The sequence below is a fragment of the Plecotus auritus genome (genome assembly GCF_963455305.1).
Source record: "Plecotus auritus genome assembly, chromosome: 9".
Taxonomy (NCBI): domain Eukaryota; kingdom Metazoa; phylum Chordata; class Mammalia; order Chiroptera; family Vespertilionidae; genus Plecotus; species Plecotus auritus.
In genome coordinates this window covers 58859233-58883262 of record NC_137783.1, presented here as the reverse complement: position 1 = coordinate 58883262, position 24030 = coordinate 58859233, and the positions used below count along the sequence as shown (strand labels likewise).

Sequence of the window (24030 nt, the reverse complement as noted above, 5' to 3'; positions counted from 1 at the left end):
TGAAATGAACACAACTGATGTTTAATACTTCAAATGGAAAAAAAATCAAATTGACATAGCTCTACACTACTTGTGTAAAGAATTTATATCTAGAGAAACCAAGATGGCGGCATAGGTAAGCACCTAAACTGCTGCCTCGCACAACAATTTCAAAACTACAACTAAAAGACAGAACGGACACCATCCAGAACCACAGGAAAGCTGGCTGAGTGAAAATTCTACAACTAGAAGGAAAGAGAAAAGCTCACAGAAAATTGGAGGTACGGCAAAGGGTCTTTGTGCGTGCAGAGAGGAAGGGCGGCTGAGAGCCTGGATGACTTTCTCTGGCGGAAGGGGGAAGGAAGCCCCCGACCGCACTGAACCTCAGTTCTGACTGCACTGAACCCCAGTTCCAGGTGAGCCTCTGGGGACCCACGCTCTTACGGGGGGAGTCTGGACTCTCGGGCGGAGACTCGGGAGCCGGGGAAGGCAGAGGTCTGAGGCGCGCGTGTGCCAGTGCGCACAAAGGCTGCAGAGGTTGCCACAGGCTTTCCCTAGTGGAAGGGAGTCAGAGGCTCCTGACTGCACTGGGCCCCAGTTCTGACTGCACTGAACCCCGGTTCCAGGCGAGTCCCTGGGGACCCATGCTCTTGTGGGGGGAGTCTGGACTCTCGGGCGGAGACTCAGGAGCCGGGAAGGCAGAGGTCTGAGGCGCGCGTGTGCCAGTGCGCACAAAGGCTGCAGAGGTTGCCACAGGCTTTCCCTAGTGGAAGGGAGTCAGAGGCTCCTGACTGCACTGAGTCCCAGTTCTGACTGCACTGAATCCCAGTTCCAGGCGAGCCCCTGGGAACCCACGCTCTTGTGGGGGGAGTCTGGACTCTCGGGCGGAGACTCGGGAGCTGGGGAAGGCAGAGGTTTACGAGTGCGCGCAAGGGCAAGGCTGACGGGAAGCCAAGGCTGTCTGCTCCTCCCTGAGACTCCACCCCATCCAAGCTGAGCACAGAGGCTATTGCAATTTGGCAAGTCTAATCCTATAAGGCTGTCTCCAGCACTGAACTTCTCCCAGCATAGACACAGCTGATCCTTACAGCCAACTGGCCTGGAGGTCAATTCCTCCCAGTGATACCAACAACAATCAAGACTTCATTACAACAAGGCTGTACACACAGTCCACAAAGGGGTGCACCAAGAGTGTCCACCTCAGGTTAACTGGGGAGGCAGACCCACTGGGCCTTATAGGAAACCTAGCACACAAATTTACCCTACCAACTCAGGGAAGCAGTGAAAATGCGGCGTCAAAGAAACAGATCACAAATGAAAGAAATGGAGGAAAACAAACAACTGGATATAGAATCAAAACCACGGTTATAAGGCTTTTCAAGAATATCCTAGAAAAGGCCGATAAATATAACGAGACCCTCGAAGATATGAAAAAGGACCAACTAGAAATTAAACATACACTGACTGAAATAAAAAATATTATACAGAGACCTAACAGCAGACTAGAGGAACACAAGAATCAAGTCAAAGAATTGAAATACAAAGAAGCAAAAAACACTCAACCGAAAAAGCAAAAAGAAAAAAAAAAAATCCAAAAAGTTGAAGATAGTGTAAGAAGACTCGGGGACAACTTCAAGCGTACCAACATCAGAATTATGGGGGTGCCAGAAGAAGAGAAAGAGCAAGATACTGAAAACCTATTTGAAGAAATAATGACCGAAAACTTCCCCCACCTGGTGAAAGAAATAGACTTACAAGTCCAGGAAGCGCACAGAACCCCAAACAAAAGGAATCCAAAGAGGACCACACCAAGACACATCATAATTAAAATGCCAAGAGCAAAAGACAAATAGAGAATATTAAAAGCAGCAAGAGAAAAACAGTTAATTACCTACAAGGGAGCACCCATACGACTGTCAGCTGATTTCTCAACAGAAACTATGCAGGCCAGACGGGAGTGGCAAGAAATTTTCAATGTGATGAATAGCAAGAACCTACAACCAAGATTACTCTACCCAGCAAAGCTATCATTCAGAATTGAAGGGCAGATAAAGAGCTTCACAGATAAGAAAAAGCTAAAGGAGTTCATCACCACCAAACCAGTATTATATGAAATGCTGAAAGGTATTCTTAAAGAAGAGGAAGAAGAAAAAAGTAAAGAGAAAAATTATGAACAACAAATACATATCTATCAACAAGCGAACCTAAAAATCAAGTGAATTAAAAACCTGAGGAACAGAATAATCTGGTGAATATAATAGAATCATGGGCATAGAAAGGGAGTGGACTGATAATTCTCAGGGGGAAAGGGGTATGGGGGGTGTTCAGGAAGAGAATGGACAAAAATCATACACCTATGGATGAGGACAGTGGCGGGGGAGGTAAGGGCAGAAGGTGGGGTGGGAACCTGGTGGAGGGGAGCTATGGGGGGAAAAAGGAAAAACAATTGTAATAATCTGAATAAAGATTTATTTAAAAAGAAAAAAGAATTTATATCTAGTTTTTTGTTTGTACATATGTAACATTATACTAAAAATAAGTAAACTCTGGCAGACCTGGAGAAATTCTTCCATTTAAAAGGAGTACATTACAAAATTGAAAACCACTGTCCTTAAGAAATAAAATTTTCAAAATACATTATGGCACAACATATATATAAAAAAAAAAATAACACCCACAGGAGTTATATAGAAAGATATAGAAAACTTAAGAACAACTTGTAAGTATAAAAGGAAAACAGTATAAAACCTGAGAAACTATCACAATAAATTAAGTCTCTCAAAGAAAATGAAAACATCCCCCAAAAAAGAAACCCATTTTCATAGAAGTATAGAAATATCTTACTGTTTATAGTTATAAAACTTCAAAGTTTACATAGTGTCAAAAATAAACATATACTCACCCACATTTTACCAGTAGCTATTAGAAAAGCGATCTAATGAATGCCCCTACAGTCTTAAATGAAATATTTTAAAAAATAAATTATTGCTGAAATATTAGATTAATAAATTATTAAACTGCAAGCAATAAAAAACAGAATGCTTAATGTATACTTTAATCATTAGGAAACTCAGCTTCCCTTTGGGCAAATACTGCTGAAGTCATAATTCTTTCCTCATTTACTTTTGAAGACATTTCAGAAACATGATAATTCTAAAACAAAATAAAAGAGAAGCTTGAAAGGAAGGAAATTGGATGGGGAATCAAGAAACAAAGTTCCAATTCCTGGTTCTCCAAATTATTCTGTGTGGCTCCAGGCAAGTAATTTACAACTCTTAATATTTCTACTCATTTCTTAATGATGGAATAGAAACCAAGAATGTCTCTAAATAAGAGTTCCTCAGGAAGAAAGCACCTTGCATATAAATAATGCTGTTACCTGAGTACATTAAAAATCAAAAAATGTCTTTGAGTGAGGAGACACAGGGGCCATCTCTAAGAACTGCATGTAAGAGGCAAGAATAGCAAAAAGAACATACCTTCAGGTTTTGGGGTCGTGTGAATTTGCTGAGAAGTGCAGTCTGAATGAGCTCCCACCTGCTCCCTGCAGTTCGCTCACCATTCTTTGAGGAAAAGAAAAAACAAATAAGACAGCTACTCTAAGTTTTTTTGCATCACAGAAGCACGAGTCAAGCAAGAATGTATTAAACTACCAAAGACTAAAGGAATATCAGCTTTGTTTTTACCTCATCTTCCACAGGGTACAAGTTTTGTTCTGAACAAGGCATCTTTACATGCTTATTGTCCCACAAATCTTTAAAATGTGTTGGAAAAGGTTTAGGAACTTCTCCTGCCCGCAAAAGATCTACCTGAAAGAGAGATTAACAAGAAAACTGTAAGTGTATAAAAACTAGGTGTATCATCTACAAAAGAAGTCAAATAAAGCAGCCAAAGCAAATGCTATAAAATACAGACTAGCTCCTAGGAAAGAAACCTTCTTTTTTTTTTTTTTTTTTTTTTAAATATATTTTATTGATATTTTACAGAGAGGAAGGGAGAGGGATAGAGAGCTAGAAACATCGATGAGAGAGAAACATCGATCAGCCGCCTCCTGCACACCTCCCACCGAGGATGTGCCCGCAACCAAGGTACATGCCCTTGACCGGAATCGAACCCGGGACCTTCAGTCCACAGGCCGACGCTCTATCCACTGAGCCAAACCGGTTTTGGCGAAAGAAACCTTCTTAAGCTGCTTAGCAGTTTCCACTCCTTACCTCCATTTAATCAGTTGCCTGGTCACCATGCTCTGGACATCTATCTTCATCCCATCTAGGCCTCTAATCCTCATTATTCCTTGCCTGAATTTCTGCCAACAGCCTTCTATCACTTTCCCTCACTCCAACTGTTCCCAGAACATTCATCCTTCTTTCACATTTCATGCTCATTTGAGAATGACATTATCTTTCTCAAGTATTCCCAGGCCTCTTTTATTTTTAATTGAATACAGTTTTATTGATTTCAGAGAGGGAGAGAGAGGTAGAAGCATCAATAATGAGAGAGAATCATTGATTGGCTGCCTCCTGCACACCTCCTACTGGGGATCCAGCCTGCAACCCAGGCGTGTGCCCTGACCGAGAATCGAAGTGTGACCTCCTGGTTCATAGATAGATGATCATCAGCAGGGCTCCAGGCTTCTAATCTTATGATGACTCCTCTCTGCCTATACTCTGATCCAAATGATATTCCCAGTTTTTAACATCTTGTCTTATCCAAACACTATCTGGTTAAACATTTATTCTGACCTTTAACACTCAACCCACTTTTCATTTCTTCTAAGAGGTCTTCAAAAACTTTTAAATGGTAGTTCGTTTACTCTCTCTTGTTTTATTAGGTCATTATCATAGTAGAGCACACTGGTTTTTCCTTCCCCACTAGACTCTAATCTTCTTGAGAATAATAATAATCATATTAACTTTGTATTCTGAATATTTACTGAAGAATAAAGCATGTATTTTTATATGTATAATGTATACACATATCCTACATAATAAAAGGCTAATATGCAAATTGTCCCCTCGACCAGGAGTTCAACTGGGAGTTCGACCAGAGGGCGGGGCCCTCCTCCAGGCCAGCCTGCCCAATGACCCCAATCGGGCCGGCCGGCCAGACCCCACCCATGCATGAATTCATGCACCGGGCCTCTAGTATGTAAATATACACATTTATGTTTGTATACACATATGCTATTTATAATAAGCATTCAGTAAATGTTTGAGGAAGGAGATTTTTTAAAAATATATTTTAATGATTTTTTACAGAGAGGAAGGGAGGATAGAGAATTAGAAACATTGATTAGAGAGAACATCAATCAGCTGCCACCTGCACACCTCCTACTGGGGATGTGCCCACAACCAAGGTACATGCCCTTGACCAGAATCGAACCTGGGACTTTTCAGTCCACAGGCAACGCTCTATCCACTGAGCCAAACAGGTTAGGGCAAGGAAGAAGATATTTTAAAACACAAAAGTTTTGCCCTGGCCAATGTTGTTAAGTGGTTAGAGTGTCAGCCCTAGCACCAAAGGATGGCAGGTTCGATTCCCAGTCAAAGGCACAAAATAGACTTCAAAACAAAGACCATAACAAGAGACAAAAAGGGCCACTACATAATGCTAAAGAGAATGATTCAACAAGAAAATATAACCCTTGTAAACATATATGCACCCAATACTTGAGCACCCAAATATATAAAAAAACTTTTGATGGACTTTAAGGGAGAGATCGACAGCAATACAGTCTTAGTAGGGGACTTTAAAATCTCACTGGCTAGATCTTTCAGACAAAAAAATAAACAAGGAAACAGAGGCCTTAAATGACACACCAGATCAGATGGATCTAACTGATATTAACAGAACATTTCACCCCAAAACTACAGAATATACATTCTTCTGAAGTACACATGAAACATTCTCAAAGATAGACCACATGTTTGGACACAAAACAAATTTATACAAATTCAAGAAGATTGATATAATACCAAGCATCTTTTTGGATCACAATGGCATGAAGTCAGAAATCAACTACAATAAAATACCTCAAAAACACTCAAATACATGGAAGCTAAATAGCATGTTATTAAACAATGAGATCAAGAAATTCAAAACTTCCTGGAAATAAAAGAAAAAAACACACAACCACCCACAACCTATGGGACACATGAAAGCAGTTCTGAGAAGGAAGTTCATAGCATTACAGGCCTTCCTCAAGAAACAAGAAAAATGCCAAAACCGGTTTGGCTCAGTGGATAGAGCGTCAGCCTGCGGACTGAAGGGTCCCGGATTCGATTCCGGTCAAGGGCACATAACTTGGTTGCGGGCACATCCCCAGTAGGAGGTGTGCAGGAGGCAGCTGATCGATGTTTCCCTCTCATCGGTGTTTCTAACTCTCTATCCCTCTTCCTTCCTCTCTGTAAAAAAATCAATAAAATATATTTAAAAAAAAAAAAAGAAACAAGAAAAAGCACTAATAAGATATCTAACCCTACAACTAAGTGAATTAGAAAGAGGACAGCAAGAAAAGCCCAGAGGAAGTGGAAGGTAGGAAATAATACAGATCAGAGCAGAAATAAATGACTTAGAGACTAAAAAAAAAGTACAAAAAAACCCAACAACAATGGATCTAAGAGCTGGTTCTTTGAAAAGATAAACAAGATTGATGAACCCTTAGCCAGGCTCATCAAGAAACATAATGAAATCAGAAATGAAAGAGATGACATAACCACAGAAATACAAAGGGTTGTAAGCAAATACTATGAACAACTATATGCCAACAAACGGGAAAAACTGGGCAAAATGGACAAATACTTAAACCATACAATCGTCCAAAACTCAATCAGGAAGAATCAGAAAACCTGAATAGGCCAATAACAATTGATGAAATTGAAACAGTTATTTAAAAACTCCCAGCAAGCTCAGCCAGCATGGCTCAGTGATGGAGCATAGACCTATGAACCAGGAGGTCACAGTTCGATTCCTAGTCAGGGCATATGCCCAGGTTGTGGGTTCAATCCCCAGGGGGGGACATGCAGAAAGCAGCTAATCAATGATTCTCTCTCATCACTAATGTTTCTAACTCTCTCTTCCTCTCCCTTCCACTCTGAAATCAATAAAAATATAATTAAACAAAACAAAACAAAACACAAAACTCCGAGCAAACAAAAGTCCTGGGACCAGACGGATTTACAGGAGAATTTTACCAAACATTCAAAGACATAACATCTATTCTCTTCAAATTATTCCGAAAAACACTTCCAAGCTCTTTTTACAAAGCCAGCATTATCCTAATTCCAAACCAGATGGAGACACTACAAGTAAAGAAAATTAGAGGCCAATTTCCCTGATGAAAAAAGATGCTAAAATCCTCAACAAAATATTACCAAATTAGATACAGCAATATATTAAAAAGATTATACGCCATGATCAAGTGGGATTTATTCCGGGAATGCAAGGCTACTACAATATTTGCAAATCAGTAAATGTGATACATCACATTAACAAAATGAAAGATAAAAATTAAATGATCATATCAATAGATGCAGAAAAAGCATTTGATAAAATTCAGCACCCTTTTTTGATGAATCAGAATCCCTAGCTGGTTTGGCTAAGTGGATAGAGCACACGCCTGAGGACTGAAGGGTCCCAGATTCAATTCCAGTCGAGGGCACATGCCCCGGGTTACGGACTCAATACCCAGTAGGGGGTGTGCAGGAGGCAGCCAATCAATGATTCTCTCTCATCGTTGATGTTTCTATCTCTCTCTCCCTCTCCCTTCCTTTCTGAAATCAATAAAAATATATTTTAAAAAAACTCTAAGCAAAGTGGGAATAGAGGGATCATAACTCAACATAATAAAGGCCATATATGAGGTGTGGAAAAAGTGGCGGAACAGATAGACGTGTCCCAAGTCTTGTCCCGGAGCAGATAGAAAAAACAGCTGAGGGTCGCACGAGGAGTGTCTGTTGGAGAGTTAAGGGACAGCTATACTCCAGGAGAAGGTGGGGGACTGCTGAACGGGGGTCCCCTGACCGGGCATTCCCCACTGCTGAGGGGTTCACTTCCAGAGCCACCGGCTCAAACGCGGAGACTGCGCCATCTTGAAGGGGAAAGTGGATGTTATCTGAAGCCTGAAAATCTACAACAACAGCACCCACCGAACAGCTGCAAACCCCAGAGCACCAGTACACAATTGGCGCAAATATGTGGGTTCAGAGGAGCTCTACACTCCACCACAGAAAGGTCATATTTCGCCTGGGATAAGGTGAGGTCTCTGGTCCCGGCAGGACAGAGAAACGCGCGCACTGCGGGAGCTGGAAGACGGGGGAAGTCTGCACCTAGAAAAATCCGTGGCTGATGGGGCTGGCGTGATCCGTGAATGTGGGAGGGGGTGGTCAGAGCTGCTAACAGAGGGGATCTCTAAAAAGCAACCCATTTTGATCTGACACAGATGGACAGCCTAAAAATTTTGGGAGTGTGCCAGCTACTTGGAAACAAGGGGGATAAAGGGATTGTGCAGGCTTACACCCAGACCCAGAGTTCGCACACTCATGCTTTCTCCTCTTTGAATCCTTGCTTCTGATTACTGAGCCCAATACATAGGATCACCCAGTTGGGGACACCTTAGGAGACTACAGGGGAAGGTTGTTTTTCTGGAACCTGGGGATCAGAGCGGAGACTGACCATCAGAGAACCAGCTCTGAGGCACCCCACTCCCACAAACTGGTATTGAGTCCCACAGGGAAAGGAGGATCTAAGCACAGCCTAGAGAGGACCTATAGACCTGGAAATCAACACAGAAACACTGCCACCCAGGGGCTCAATCACAAATTGACTCTTGTGTAATCACAAATTAAGGAATACAAAAAAGTAAGAAACACCGCCTGCTTAAAAATCAGGACTGGCTTACAACACTGAGGAACAGTGGAATGCAGAGAACTGCAATACTGTCGTGACTCGGAAACAGGTGTGCCAAACAGAACAATAGAGGAAGTAAATGACCTTCACTACTGAACATTTTATTTTTATTTTTTATTAATTTTTTATTTTTTTATTTTTCATCTTTTACTTAAGAAACTAATTTTTTTTCTTCACTTGATTTACCTTTTTAATTATCACATTTTTATTTTCAATCAGTATTATTACTACTACTATTTTACCTTTTTTTAAAAAAGTGTCATTTTATTTTCTCTTTATTTTACTTTGAGATTAGTGTTCTACATTCTATTTTCATCTTTCCTATAGCATCATTCTACTCTATCTCAACTCTACCTTTATGCCATCACTCTCTTCCTAACTTTTGCCCTTTTGTTGACCTGTTTCTCTTACCCTTTTCCTGCTTTAGATTTTCCCTATTCTTTCTTTTTACCCCATTAAAATTTCACCCTACTTATATATCTAATTTCCAATCCCCTGCTCCGAGTTGATACACACCTCTCTCTTCTCTGTCTTCACTATCCAAAAAATTGTTTTTATCTCTGTCCATTTGTTGTTGTTTGCTTGAATGTTGATTATATTGATTTTTTATGCTCGTTTGCGAGAATGTTTTGCTTATTCATTTTTTTGTTTTGTTTTTTTGTTTGCTTTGCTTTTGTTTGTTTACATCTGTTTTTCCTTGCCTCGCTTGATATTAATTGTTGTTTGTAGTTTGTATTCATCTCCAGGTACTTGTGGCTGGCATTTGCTGGGATTAGTGGCTGTTCTATTGGAGTTTCCCCCCATATACATAATTTGTTCCCCTTTTCTTTCTTATTCTCTTTCTTTTCTCTCTTACTTTTTTTTCCTTTTCCAAATTTCATTTTGGCACTCCTTTCTTTTTTTTTCTCTTTTTCTCTTATTCTTTCTCTCCTATCCCCTAATGTGCCTTTCTCTAGTGGTGACCTTTATTTGGGGTTATTAATATCGTGAATACATTTCTGTTCAGTGCCTTGTGAGTGATACCTGGTTGTGTTGCATTTTGTGACATTAAATCAACGCAGGAGAGAGAGAACTACATAACCAGACACCCGGAGAAGAGAGACCATGGGGAGACAAAGAAGCAGCCCGCATATGAAAGAAAAGCAGGCATCACCAGAAAAGGAAGTAAACGAAATAGAGGCAAGCAACCTGCCAGAGAAAGAAGTCAGGGAAATGGTCATAAGATGTCTGAAAAGAATGGAAGACAAATCCGACAATAAGAGTAAGAAACAAGAGGAAATGAAAAATGACATCGCTGCTATAAAGAACTCAATAGAAAGCATTAAGAGTAGACTAGAAGAAGCAGAGGACCGCATCAGGGAGCTAGAAGACAAGGTAGGAAAAAATACCCAAGTAGAGCAGCTTCTAGAAAAAAAAATTAAAAAGCAGGAGGAGAGCCTAAGGGAACTTTGGGACAACACGAAACAAAACAACATCCACATAATAGGGGTTACAGAAGGAGAGGAAACTGAGCAAGGAATAGAAAACTTGTTTGAAGAAATAATGACAGAAAACTTCCCTGATATAGGAAAGAAAAAACCCACACAAAGCCAAGAAGCTCACAGAGTCCCAAGCAAAATGAACCCCAAAAGACCGACGCCAAGGCACATCATAATTAAATTGGCAAACACCAATGACAAAGTAAGAATCTTAAAAGCAGCCAGAGAGAGACAGAAAGTTACCTACAAAGGAACCCCCATCAGACTAGCAACTGATTTCTCAACAGAAACTCATCAGGCCAGAAGGAAATGGAATGAAATATACAAAGTCATGCAAAGGAAGGGTCTGAATCCAAGAACACTGTACACAGCAAGGCTATCGATCAAAATTGAAGGTGAAATCAGGAGCTTCACAGGCAAAAAAGGACTAAGGGAATTTATTACCACCAAACCAGCAATGCAAGAAATACTAAAAGGTCTGCTATGAAAAAAAAGAAATGTGAAGCGAAGAAGGAACACAGGGGTAAAGAACAAAAATGGCGACAAATAAGTTCCTATTAATAATAACTTTAAATGTAAATGGATTAAATGCCCCAATCAAAAGACATAGGGTAATGGATTGGATAAGAAAACAAGACCCATATACCTGCTGTCTACAAGAAACCCACCTCAGAAAAAAAGACGCACACAGACTGAGGGTGAAGGGATGGAAAAGGTTTTTCAGGCGAATGGAAATGAATAAAAAAGCTGGGGTAGCAATACTTATATCTGACAAATTAGATCTCAAAGTGAAGGACATAACAAGAGATAAGGAAGGCCACTTCATACTACTAAAGGGAGCAATCCAACAAGAAGAAATAACTCTGGTAAACATATATGCACCCAATACAGGAGCACTCAAATACATAAAAAAACTCCTGGAGAATATCAAAGGAGAGATTGATAGCAATACAATCATAGTAGGAGACTTTAATACCCCACTATCACCACTGAATAAATCCTCTACAACAAAAAATCAGCAAAGAATCATCAATCCTAAATGACTCACTAGACCAGATGGAATTCACATCTTTAGAACATTTCACCCTAGAGCCACAGAATATACATTCTTCTCAAGTGCACATGGGTCATTTTCAAAGATAAACCATATGTTGGGTCATAGGCAAAGTCTCTTCAAATTCAAGAAGATAGAAATCATATCAAACATCTTCTCAGATCACAGTGGCATAAAACTGGAAATCAACTACAATAAAAACAACCCAAAGAAATCAAACACATGGAGACTAAACAGCATGCTATTAAACAATGACTGGGTAACCAGAGAGATCAAGGAAGAAATAAAAAACATCATGGCAACAAATGACAATGAAAACACAACAATCCAAAATGTATGGGACACAGCGAAAGCAGTCTTGAGAGGGAAGTTCATAGCTCTACAAGCCTACTGCAAAAAAACAAGAAACAATGGTAATAAATTACCTAACCCTACAACTCAAAGAGTTAGAAAGAGAGCAACAAGAAAAGCCTAGTGTAAGCAGAAGGAAGGAAATAATAAAGATCAGAGCGGAGATAAAGGACATAGAGACCAAAGAAACAATACAAAAGATCAACAAAACCAAGAGCTGGTTCTTTGAAAGGATAAACAAGATTGATGAACCTCTAGCCAGGCTCACCAAGAAGCAAAGAGCGAGGACCCAAATAAACAAAATCAGAAATGAAAGAGGTGAAATAACAACAGACCCCACCGAAATACAAAGGATTGTTAAAAAATACTATGAACAACTATATTCCAACCAAGTGGAGAACCTGGAGGAAATAGATATATTCCTAGAAAAATACAACCTTCCAAAACTTAATCAGGAAGAATCTAACCATCTCAATAGGCCAATAACTATGGGAGAAATTGAAGCAGTCATAAAAACGCTTTTAGCAAACAAAAGCCCGGGGCCAGACGGCTTCACAGGGGAGTTTTAACAAACATTCAAGGAAGAACTAAAACGTATCCTCCTCAGACTGTTCCAAAAAATTCAAGAGGAAGGAATACTTCCAAGCACATTCTATGAAGCCAGCATCACCCTAATACCAAAACCAGATAAAGACAACACAATAAAAGAGAATTACAGGCCAATATCCCTCAATAACATAGATGCCAAAATCCTCAACAAAATTCTAGCAAATCAGATCCAGCACAACATCAGAAAGATCATACACCATGACCAAATAGAATTTATCCCAGGAATGCAAGGATGGTACAATATCCGTAAATCAATTAATGTGATACATCACATAAACAAATTAAGAGATAAAAATCACACAGACATATCAATTGAGGCCGAAAAAGCATTTGACAAAAATCCAACACCCTTTCTTGATAAAAACTCTCAACAAGGTGGGAACATAAGGATCATACCTCAACATAATAAAAGCTATATATGATAAACCCACAGCTAACATCATACTCAATGGGCAAAAACTAAAACCATTTCCCCTAAGAACAGGAACAAGACAGGGATGCCCACTCTCACCACTCCTGTTCAACATAGTACTGGAAGTATTAGCCATTGCAATTAGACAAGAAGAAGAAATAAAAGGCATCCAAATTGGAAAACAAGAAGTAAAGCTGTCCTTATTTGCAGATGACATGATATTGTACGTAAAAAACCCGAAAGACTCCATCAAAAAACTAATAGACTTAATGAATTTGGCAATGTAGCAGGATACAAAATTAACGCCAAGAAATCTATGGCATTTCTATACACCAATAGTGAACTTACAGAAAGAGAGACTAAGAAAGCAATCCCATTTACCATCGCACCAAAAAAATTAAGATACCTAAGAATAAACTTAACTAAGGAGGTAAAAGACTTATACGTGGAAAACTATAGGGCACTGAAAAAAGAGATAGAGGAAGACGTAAACAGATGGAAGAACATACCATGTTCATGGATTGGGAGAATTAACATCATTAATATGTCCATACTACTCAAATAATCTATAGATTCAATGCACTCCCCATTAAAATACCAACAGCATATTTCACAGACCTAGAAAGAACTCTCCAAAAATTCATCTGGAATAAAAAAAACCCCAAATAGCCACAGCAATCCTGAGAAAGAAGAACAAAGTAGGTGGGATCTCAATACCAGATTTCAAGCTGTATTACAAAGCCACTGTTCTCAAAACTGCCTGGTACTGGCACAAGAATAGACATATAGATCAATGGAATAGAATAGAGAACCCAGAAATCGATCCAAATCACTACGCTGAATTAATATTTGACAAAGGAGGCATGAACATACAATGAAGTCAAGACAGTCTCTTCAATAAATGGTGTTGGGAAAATTGGACAGATACATGCAAAAAAATGAAACTAGACCACCAACTTACACCATACACAAAAATAAACTCAAAATGGATCAAGGACTTAAACATACGACGAGAAACCATAAAAATACTAAAGGAATCCACAGCCAGAAAAATCTCTGACATATGCCGATGCAATTTCTTCACTGATACTGCTCCTAGGGCAATGGAAACTAAAGAGAAAATAAACAAATGGGACTACATGAAAATAAAAAGCTTTTGCACAGCAAAGGAGAACATCAATAAAACAACAAGAAAGCCCACTGCATGGGAGAACATATTTGCCAATGATATCAACGATAAGGGTTTAATCTCCAACATTTAAACGGAACTCATGCAGCTTAACAAAAAGAAGATAAACAACCCAATAAAAAAATGGACAACTGATCTAAATAGACACTTTACTAAAGAAGATAGAAGGAAGGCCAAGAGACAGATGAAAACCTGCTCAAAGTCACTAATCATCAGAGAGATGCAAATCAAAAGAACAATGAGGTACCATCTCACACCTGTCAGAATGGCTATTATCAACAAATCAACAAATGACAAGTGCTGGCGAGGATGCAGAGAAAAAGGAACCCTCTTGCACTGCTGGTGGGATTGCAGACTGGTGAAGCCACTGTGGAGAACAGTATGGAGTTTCCTCAAAAAACTAAAAATTGAACCCCCTTTTGACCCAGTGATCCCACTTCTAGGAATATATCCCAAGAAACTAGAAACACCAATCAGAAAGGATATATGTTCATAGCAGCACAATTCTCCATAGCTAAGATTTGGAAACAGCCTAAGTGCCCATCAGCAGATGAGTGGATTAAAAAACTGTGGTACATCTGCACAATGGAATACTACACTGCTGTAAAAAAGAAGGATTTATTACCATTTGCAACAGCATGGATGGAGATGGAGAGCATTATGCTAAGTGAAATAAGCCAGTCAGAGAAAGATAAATACCACATGATCTCACTCATTTATGGAATATAATGAATAACATAAACTGATGAACAAAAATAGATCCAGAGACAGAGAAACATCAATCAGAACGTCAAACCTCAGGGAAGGTAGGGGAGGGTGGGGTTAAAGGGTGAGATCAACCAAAGGACTTATATGCATGCATGTAAGCCTAATCAATGGACACAGACAACAGGGGGGTGGGGGCATGAATGGGAGGCGGGAGGAAATGGGGGAATAAGGACACATAAGTAATACCTTAATCAATATTAAAATTAAAAAGAATAAAATAAAATAAAGGCCATATATGACAAATCTTCAGCCAACATAATATTCAAGGGGCAAAAAAAAAAGTGTTTCCCTTAAGAACAGGAACAAGACAAGGATGTTCGCTTTCACCACTCTTAGTAAACATAGTAGTATAAGTCCTAGCCACAGCAATCAAACAAGAAGAAGAGATAAAAGGGGAGAGAAACCAAGATGGCGGCATAGGTAAACACGTAAACTGCTGCCTCGCACAACAATTTCAAAACTACAAGACAAAACAGACATCATCCAGAACCACAGGAAGATTGGCTGAGTGGAAATTCTACAACTAGAAGGAAAGAGAAAAGCACACTGAGACTCAAAAGAGCTGCAGGAGGCAGAGATACACAGGCGCACGCGGGGAGAGGGCTGGCAACTGAGTACGTGGCTGGCTTTCTCAATCGGGAGGGAGACAAAAGCTCCCGACTGCTCTGAACTCCAGTTCCGGGCGAGACTCTGGGGATCCAGACTCATACGGGGAGAAACTAGACTGTCAGGAAAGAGAAAAGCACACTGAGACTCAGAGGAACTGCAGAAGGCAGAGGTATAGAGGCGCACGCGCGGAGAGGGCTGGCAACTGAGTACGTGGCTGGCTTTCTCAATCAAGAGGGAGACAAAAGCTCCTGACTGTTCTGAAGTCCAGTTCCGGGTGAGACTTTGGGGACCCAGACTCATTCGGGGAGAAACTGGACTGTCTGGCAGCGGGCAAAACTCGAGGGTGGCTTTCTCTCAGAGGTGCTTGCAGCGATTACCGCGGGACACTGAGACCTAGGGGCCTCTTAGGGCAGGGCTGACGGGAAGCCATTGCTGTCTGCTCCACCCTGAGACTCTGCCCCATCCAAGCTGAGCACAGAGGCTTTTGCAAGTCTTGTCTCATAAGGGTGTCTCCAGCACAGAAGTTCTCCCAGCGTAGACACAGCTGACCCTCACAACCAATTGGCCTGGAGGTCAATTCCTCCCAGTGATAATAACAACAATCAAGCTTAACTACAACAAGACTGTGCACTCAGCCCACAAAGGGGTGCACCAAGAATGTCCACCTCAGGTAACTGGGGAGGCTGAGCCACTGGGCCCTATAGCACACCTAGCACACAAAGCCAAGCTATCAACTCAGGGAAGCAACCAAAATGCGGAGACAAAGAAACAGGTCACAAAGGAAAGAAATGGAGGAAAGCAAACAACTGGATATAGAGTTCAAAACCACAGTCAAGGTTTTTCAAGAATTTTCTAGAAAAGGCCGATAAATTTAGCAAGACCCTCGAGGATATGAAAAAGGACCAACTAGAAATTAAGCATACACTGACTGAAATAAAAAATAATATACAGAGATCCAACAGCAGACTAGAGGATCGCAAGAATCAAGTCAAAGATCTGAAATACAAAGAAGCAAAAAACACACAACCAGAAAAGCAAAAAGAAAAAAGAATCCAAAAATATGAAGATAGTGTAATGAGCCTCTGGGACAACTTTAAGCGTACCAACATCAGAATTATGGGGGTGCCAGAGAAGAGAGAGAGCAAGATATTGAAAACCTATTTGAAGAAATAATGACAGAAAACTTCCCCCACCTGGTGAAAGAAATAGACCTACAAGTCCAGGAAGCACACAGAACCCCAAACAAAAGGAATCCAAAGAGGACCACACCAAGATACATCATAATTAAAATGCCAAGAGCAAAAGACAAATAGAGAATATTAAAAGCAGCAAGAGAAAAACAGTTAATTACGTACAAGGGAGCACCCATACAATTGTCAGCTGATTTCTCAACAGAAACTATGCAGGCCAGACGGGAGTGGCAAGAAATATTCAAAGTGATGAATAGCAAGAACCTACAACCAAGATTACTCTACCCACCAAAGCTATCATTCAGAATTGAAGGTCAGATAAAGAGCTTCACAGATAAGAAAAAGCTAAAGGAGTTCATCACCGCCAAACCAGTATTATATGAAATACTAAAAGGTATTATTTAAGAAGAGGAAGAAGTAGAAAAAGGTAAAGATAAAAATTTTGAACACAAATACATATCTATCAACAAGTGAATCTAAAAATCAAGTGAATATAAAATCTGATGAACAAAATAAACTGGTGAATATAATAGAATCAGGGACCTAGATAGGGTATGGACTGACAATTCTCGGGGGGAAAGGGTGTGAGGGGTGTGGGAAAAGACTGGACAAAAATTGTACACCTATGGATGAGGACAGTGGGGGGAGGGGGTAAGGGCAGAGAGTGGGGTGGGAACCGGGTGGAGGGGAGCTATGGGTGGCAAAAAGAGGAACAATTGTAATAATCTAAACAATAAAGATTTATTAAAAAAGAGAGAGAGAGCGATAAAAGGAATCCATGTTGGAAAGGAGGAAGTAAAACTCTCATTATTCTCAGATGAAATGATATTGTACATAGAAAACCTTAAAGACTCCACCAGGAAACTACTAGACTTAATAAATAAATTCATCAAGATAGCAGGATACAAAATCAACATCCAGAAATCAATGGCATTTTTATACACTAATAATGAATTCTCAGAAAGTAAAACTAAACAAACAATCCCATTTACCATTGAAACAACAACAACAAAAATACCTAGAAACAAACTTAAAGATGGAGGTAAAAGACTGTGCTTGGAAAACTATAGGACATTGAACAAAGAAACAGAGGAAGATACAGCAAATGAAAATGTATACCATGTTCATGGATTAGAAGAATTAACATCATTAAAATGTCCATACTACCCAAAGTAATCTATAGATTCAACCCAATCCCTATTAAAATACCAACAGCATACTTCACAGAACTACAACAAATACTCCAAAAATTTATATGGAACCATAAAGACCCCAAATAGCTGCAGCAATCTTGAGAAAGAAGAATAAAGTTTAAAGGATCACAATACCAGATATCCAACTATACTGCAAAGCCATTATCATCAAAACAGCTGGTACTAGAACAAGAACAGGCATATAGACAAATGGAACAGAACAGAGACCCCAGAATTGACCCACACCATTACAGTTAATTAATATTTGCAAAGGACACAAGACCATAAAGTGGAGTAAAGAACGTCTCTTCAACAAATGATGTTGGAAAAACTGTACGGACACATGCAAAAAGATGAAACTAGACCACCAACTTACACCATACACAAGAATAACCTCAAAATGGATAAAAGACTTAAATGTAAGCCATGAAACCATAAAAATCCTAAAAGAGAACATAGGCAGTAAAATCTCAGACATCTCACATAGCAGAACTTTTGCCAATACATCTCCTGGGGCAGTGGTCGGCAAACTCATTAGTTAACAGAGCCAAATATCAACAGTACAATGATTGAAATTTCTTTTGAGAGCCAAGTTTTTTAAACTTAAACTTCTTCTAACGCCACTTCTTCAAAATAGACTCGCCCAGGCCATGGTATTTTCTGGAAGAGCCACACTCAAGGGGCCAAAGAGCTGCATGTGGCTCGCGAGCCGCAGTTTGCCGACCACTGTCCTAGGGCAAGAGAAACAAAAGAAAAAAATAAAAAGCTTCTGCACAGCTAAAGAAACCACTATCAAAATGAAAAGGTAACCCAATGTATGAGAGAACATATTTGCCAATGATACATCTGATAAGTGGTTAATCTCCAAATATATAAAGTACTCATACAACTCACAATCCAATTAAAAAACAGGCAAAGACACTTCTCCAAAGAGGACAAATGGCTGAGAGGCATGTGAAAAAATACTCAAAGTCACTAATCATCAGAGAAATGAAAATTAAAACTACACACCTGTCAGAATGGCTACCATCAATAAATCCACAAACAATAAGTGTTGGCAAGGATGTGAAGAAAAGGGAACAAGTTTACTGCTGGTGGCAATTGGTACAACCACCATGGAAAACAGTATGGAGTTTCCTCAAGAAATTAAAAATGGAACTCCACTGGACTCAATGATCCCACTTCTGGAAATATATCCTAAAAACCCTGAAACACCAATAAGGAAGAATATATGCACCCTATGTTTATAGCAGCATTATTTACAATAGCTTAGATTTGGAATCAGCCTAAGTACCCATCAGTAGATGAATGCATAAAAAAGCTGTGGGACCTTTATACAATGGAATACTATGCAGCTATAAAAAAAAAGGGGGGGGGACTCTCTTATCCTTTGGGACAGCATGGATGGACTTAGAGACTATTATGCTAAGTGAAATAAGCCAATCTGAGAAAGACAAACATCACATGTTCTCGCTTATTTGTGGAATCCAATGAACAAAATGACTGACTGACCAACAAAATAAGAGCTGAGCATGGAGGCATGGAAGAGACTCACATACCTCAATGTGGGGGTGGGGGAACGAGGAGAGATAAACCAAAGAACTTACATACTTACATACATAGCCCATGAACACGGACAATAGGGTGGTGGAGACAGGGGTTAGGGGGGCAGGGGCTGGGCAGAGGGAGATAAGTGGGGAGAAAATGGGAAACATCTATAATACTGTCAACAATAAAAAATAATATAAACTAAAAAAATAAAAATGTGTTAATACTCACGTTCAAATAAAAAAAAAATAAAAAAACACAAAAAACTTCAGTCAAATTTCAAAAGAACTCCTGAACCACATCAATGAAGCACAATTTGATAATTACTATCTCCTTACTTTTCATTTCCTATGAATTTTACCTGTTTCCAATGCAGCCTCACTTCTATTCTTTTTTTACATACAGCTTTTTGATTAATCTTGTTACAACCCAACTATTGCCGGCACAGGGATTTATTGATTTCCATAATTTACTGAGACAAGTACAGTTCCTGGCACCTGAAGCCCTCTGATATGAACCCAGTATACTTTTCAAGGCTTTTCCTCCATCATTTCCCAGCCAAATTCTAAGGTCTATTAAACCAATTGTTTTCCATTCCTAAAACAAATCTTTTTCAGCTACACAGCCTTTTATTATAAAGGTTATGTATTTACTGGTATTTGAGATTTTCTTGCCTTACTAACTCCACCTCAGAAATTTCTGCTCATCTTTTTGAGCTCAGCTCAAACCCCACCACCCTGCTAAACATTGCTTCCACCTCTAACCATGCTAATGATTTATGTACTTTATTTAATTACATCTAGACTAAGTTGTACCATAAAAAGGATTTTTAAAAAGTAGTTCCTGTAAAATCTAGTAACAGAAACTGACTAATAACTGAGATGACTATTTAAAACTGCCCAATGAGTAATAGAAATCTTCCAAAATGGGATTATGGTGATGACTAACTAAGTAAATTCACTAAATATTACTGAATTGATGACTTAAAAATGGGTCAATTTTATATACCTCATAAAGATGCATTTTTTAAAAAAGAACTCACAGGCCTGGCCGGCGTGGCTCAGTGGTTGAACGTCAACTTATGAACCAAGAGGTCATGTAGAGTTCGATTCCCATTCAGGGCACATGCCCAGGTTTTAGGCTCGATCTGCAGTGTGGGGTGTGCAGGAGGCAGCTGATCAGTGAATCTCTACCATCACAGATGTTTCTATCTCTCGCTCCCTCTCCCTTCCTCCCTGAAATCAATAAAAATATATTTAAAAAAAAAAAAAAACCTCACAAAGTATAAAAGAGATTACCAAGGACTTGCAAGGAATGGGAAGTTATTATTTAGTAGGTACCAAGTTAAGTGTGGGATGATGAAAAATTTCTGAAAATAGATAGTGGTAATAGTTGTATAACACTGTGAATGTACTAAATGCCAATGAAACATACATTTTAAAATGGTAAATTTTATATTATGCATATTTAACCATAATTTTTAAAATGAAGTTGGTTTTATTTATTTTTTAAAAATATATATCTTTATTGATTTCAGAGAGGAAGGAAGAAGGAAAGAGAGATAGAAACATCAATGATGAGAGAGAATCATTGATCAGCTGCCTCCTGCACGCCCCCAACTGGGGATCGAGCCCACAACCCTGGCATGTGCCCTTGACCGGAATCAAACCTGGGACCCTTCAGTCCGCAGGCCAATGCTCTACCCACTGAGCCAAACCAGCTAGGGCATGAGGTTGGTTTTAGACATGTTGAGTTTTAGATACCTGTGGAACAATGATGGAGATGTTAGAAAAATCTAAAGCTGAGAAGAGAGAGCAAAACTAAAGTATAATTTGAAGATACTGACCATAACTTTGAATTTTAGGAAGTAACCCAGTACCTAACATGTAGTAGCTGCTAAATAAATATTGTCAACTAAATATTTGTTGTTAAAAAGAATTAATAAATTTTCTTAAAAATACAAAAAATTTCAATTTTCTCATCAGTTGACAACGATTCATCTTACGGATTTGTTAAGTATCATATTAAGCTATCATTATATTTCTACATTCTCTAGACTTCTCAGTACTTTATATGCACAAAAGAGAATCACTTTTTTATGCCTTGGTCTGTTTTACACATGAATTAAGTATCACAAGAAATCAAGACTTAGATTCTTCTCTCTTTATAGGTGAGTGGTAATAACCTACCCGGATAGTTACTGTGTGATTGGCAGATGGTCGCAAGAGAGGCAGTTGGGTCCCACACTTAGGCATTCTTCTCATCTCCTCAATGGGAGTTCCAAGCCATTTCTTATCTGGAGAAAGGTGAGGTGGAACGTATTTAGGGATCCTCCTGTCTGTCCTTTGATGTTTGATTTCACATTGTTCTTTTCTAAGGTCAAAACAAATGTATTCAGTCACAAACTACTTACTGTTTAAATTCACTTGGATACACAATACCAATCTTACCTAGAATGTTATTGTTTTAAATGTGCCAAGCTTGTCTTTCTCCTTGATAATTAAGAAAAAAAAAAAAAAAAACTTATAAAGCTTATAGTAAAACCCAAGAGTTCAGTTTCAATAGTTTGTGGAAGAAATTTCCAAACACAAGTAAATCACTTTCTGAAGAAAGGACCATGTAAGAATATGGACACTGCCAGAAATCTTTCATGAAGTGAACTTTGATAGGAAAAATAAATCATAGAAATAATAGAGAATGGGCTTTAAGATTCCATAAGGAATATTTGCAAAAACGTAACTTTCAATATATTTTTTGGTAATTAGACAGCCTGGGATTTAAAACTTAGTGTTAAGACCCACAAATTACATAATTTCAGTGAATTCTCTAACCCAAATTTCTGTTTTCTTATTTTTTAAGTGAGTACAATACCATCTGCATGCCTGTCAGAGCATTAGAGAAACTGCATTATACAATGGCCTAGGGAACGGCTAAATAAACAGTAGCTGCTATCAATCAAATATTTTTATGTCTTGATCATTCACATTAATTTCAGAAGGAAGTTCATTAAACTAAAAAACTGATTAACAATATTTATTTACATCTTCTTTTCTGTTTCTGGCCTTTTCAGAATTTAAAATTTGGAGTCTAGGTTCAAATTTAGCATAAACAGATAGCAAGAAACAACTGTTTCTTTGCTTCAGTGTAAACTGTATCTTTGCTAAACCCCCCTTAAAAATTACAAAATGCATTACACTATTGAAGATACTCCTGATGGAAAAAATTACCTTTTGTCCTCTGCTTTAGGCATTCTCATGAAATGATCTGTGATTTTAGAACCCTTTTTCCCATGTTGCTTGGAATTTCTGCATTCTACATTCAGGCTAGAAGTACTTCCAGGTAGTCTGGCACTTAAATCATTCATTCCAGCACAACTCTCTCCTTCAAACTGGAAATGTAATCGAATTTCACCTCCCTTAGCAGATGACTGTTTCTTCAATTCAGAGTCAGCTTCTTTGGCTTGGAACTTTGAAGGTTTATTTGCTCTTTGGGTGGAACTGCTATCTTCTTGTTCATCAAATCCTGGACTCGTTTCTTCATCTGCTTCTGAGTCCTGACAACTATTTTTGGAATTATCTACATCCATTGGTGACTCGAGTTCACTTTCTTTCTCAAATGGAGGAGAATTTCCTAGGCTACTTTCCTGCCTACTCAATTTGTTGGCATTTTTCAGTCCAGTACTAACATCCTCTGAGCCAATGTCTGACAAAGGACTCTCTGGCACTACATCTCTCTCTCCCTGTTGATAACCTGCACAGTCTTCCACAAGGTGGCAAGACTTTCTGCACTTCTGGAGGCTTCTGGCTTCTCTGGCCTGTTCATCTTCTGTAGTCTGCTTTGCATTTGCCAGCTTTACAGGTATAAAAAACTGTTGATTATCTCTACTTTCCTCACTATGTGTGTCACTGTAATCATCATTTTGAGGTGACTGATCAACATTAGCATTACTGAATTGTTCTGATACCAGAGTTACTGTTGGAGGTTCACCTTCCAAAAGTTGCTCAGTGTGTTTTCCTTCATTTTGCCACTTACACATAGCTGCAGTCTGCTGCTGGTTCAAATACTGTGTACTTTTTTCAACTGGTGATTTATCAATGCTTAGCTGAGAAACATTTTCTAATTTTTCCATGTTATGTTGATAAAAGTTATCTTTTTGTACAGAACTCATCATGGATTCTACTCTTGTATTGTTGTTTTCTTTACTATGCAAACTATAAGAAAATAGAAAGAACTAATGACAAAGCAGAACTTACATTATAATAGAAAGAACTTATGATGCAAAGAAACCACTTACCCCACCACATTCCAACATCATAGCAATAATTAAACTACTTGTGATTATCTAAGCATACAGCATTCTCTTTCATGACTCCATGTATTTGCACATATGCCTATAATGCCCTTTCCCCAACTATGTGCCTAGTAAATACCTCCCAGGATGAAGCCATAAACGTCACTTCCTGTGCAGTCTTTCCTAAAGCTAAAGTGGATAGTTTGTTTTACATTCTTACTACCACTGTACCTTGTTTATACCTTTACTGTTGCATTTACCACACTAAGTAGTATAGCAGGTCCTTGAATAACGTTGTTTCATTCAATATCATTTTGTTCTAATGTTGATAAGATGCAATAGGAACTTAACTCTTGTTTCTATCATTTAGCCTATAGCAAAACTGGTTTCACTGTATGTCATTTCACTTAAAGATGTGAAATCTATTGAAACATAAGTGAAGACTTACTGTA

The 24030-nt window shown here is 38.9% G+C and overlaps 1 protein-coding gene across 3 annotated transcripts in view; it reads right to left on the bottom strand.

The window, feature by feature from the left end:
* PARG (poly(ADP-ribose) glycohydrolase) overlaps positions 1-24030 on the bottom strand; it is a 204568-nt gene that overhangs the window by 171905 nt on the left and 8633 nt on the right. For all 3 annotated transcript variants that reach the window (XM_080687384.1, XM_080687383.1, XM_080687382.1), the window contains exons 3-6: positions 22515-23498; positions 21477-21660; positions 3666-3788; positions 3459-3542 (exon numbers count right to left, since the gene is read on the bottom strand). In XM_080687384.1, the coding sequence (XP_080543510.1) occupies positions 3459-3542; positions 3666-3788; positions 21477-21660; positions 22515-23498 (1375 nt within the window). The remainder of the gene's footprint in view (positions 1-3458; positions 3543-3665; positions 3789-21476; positions 21661-22514; positions 23499-24030) is intronic.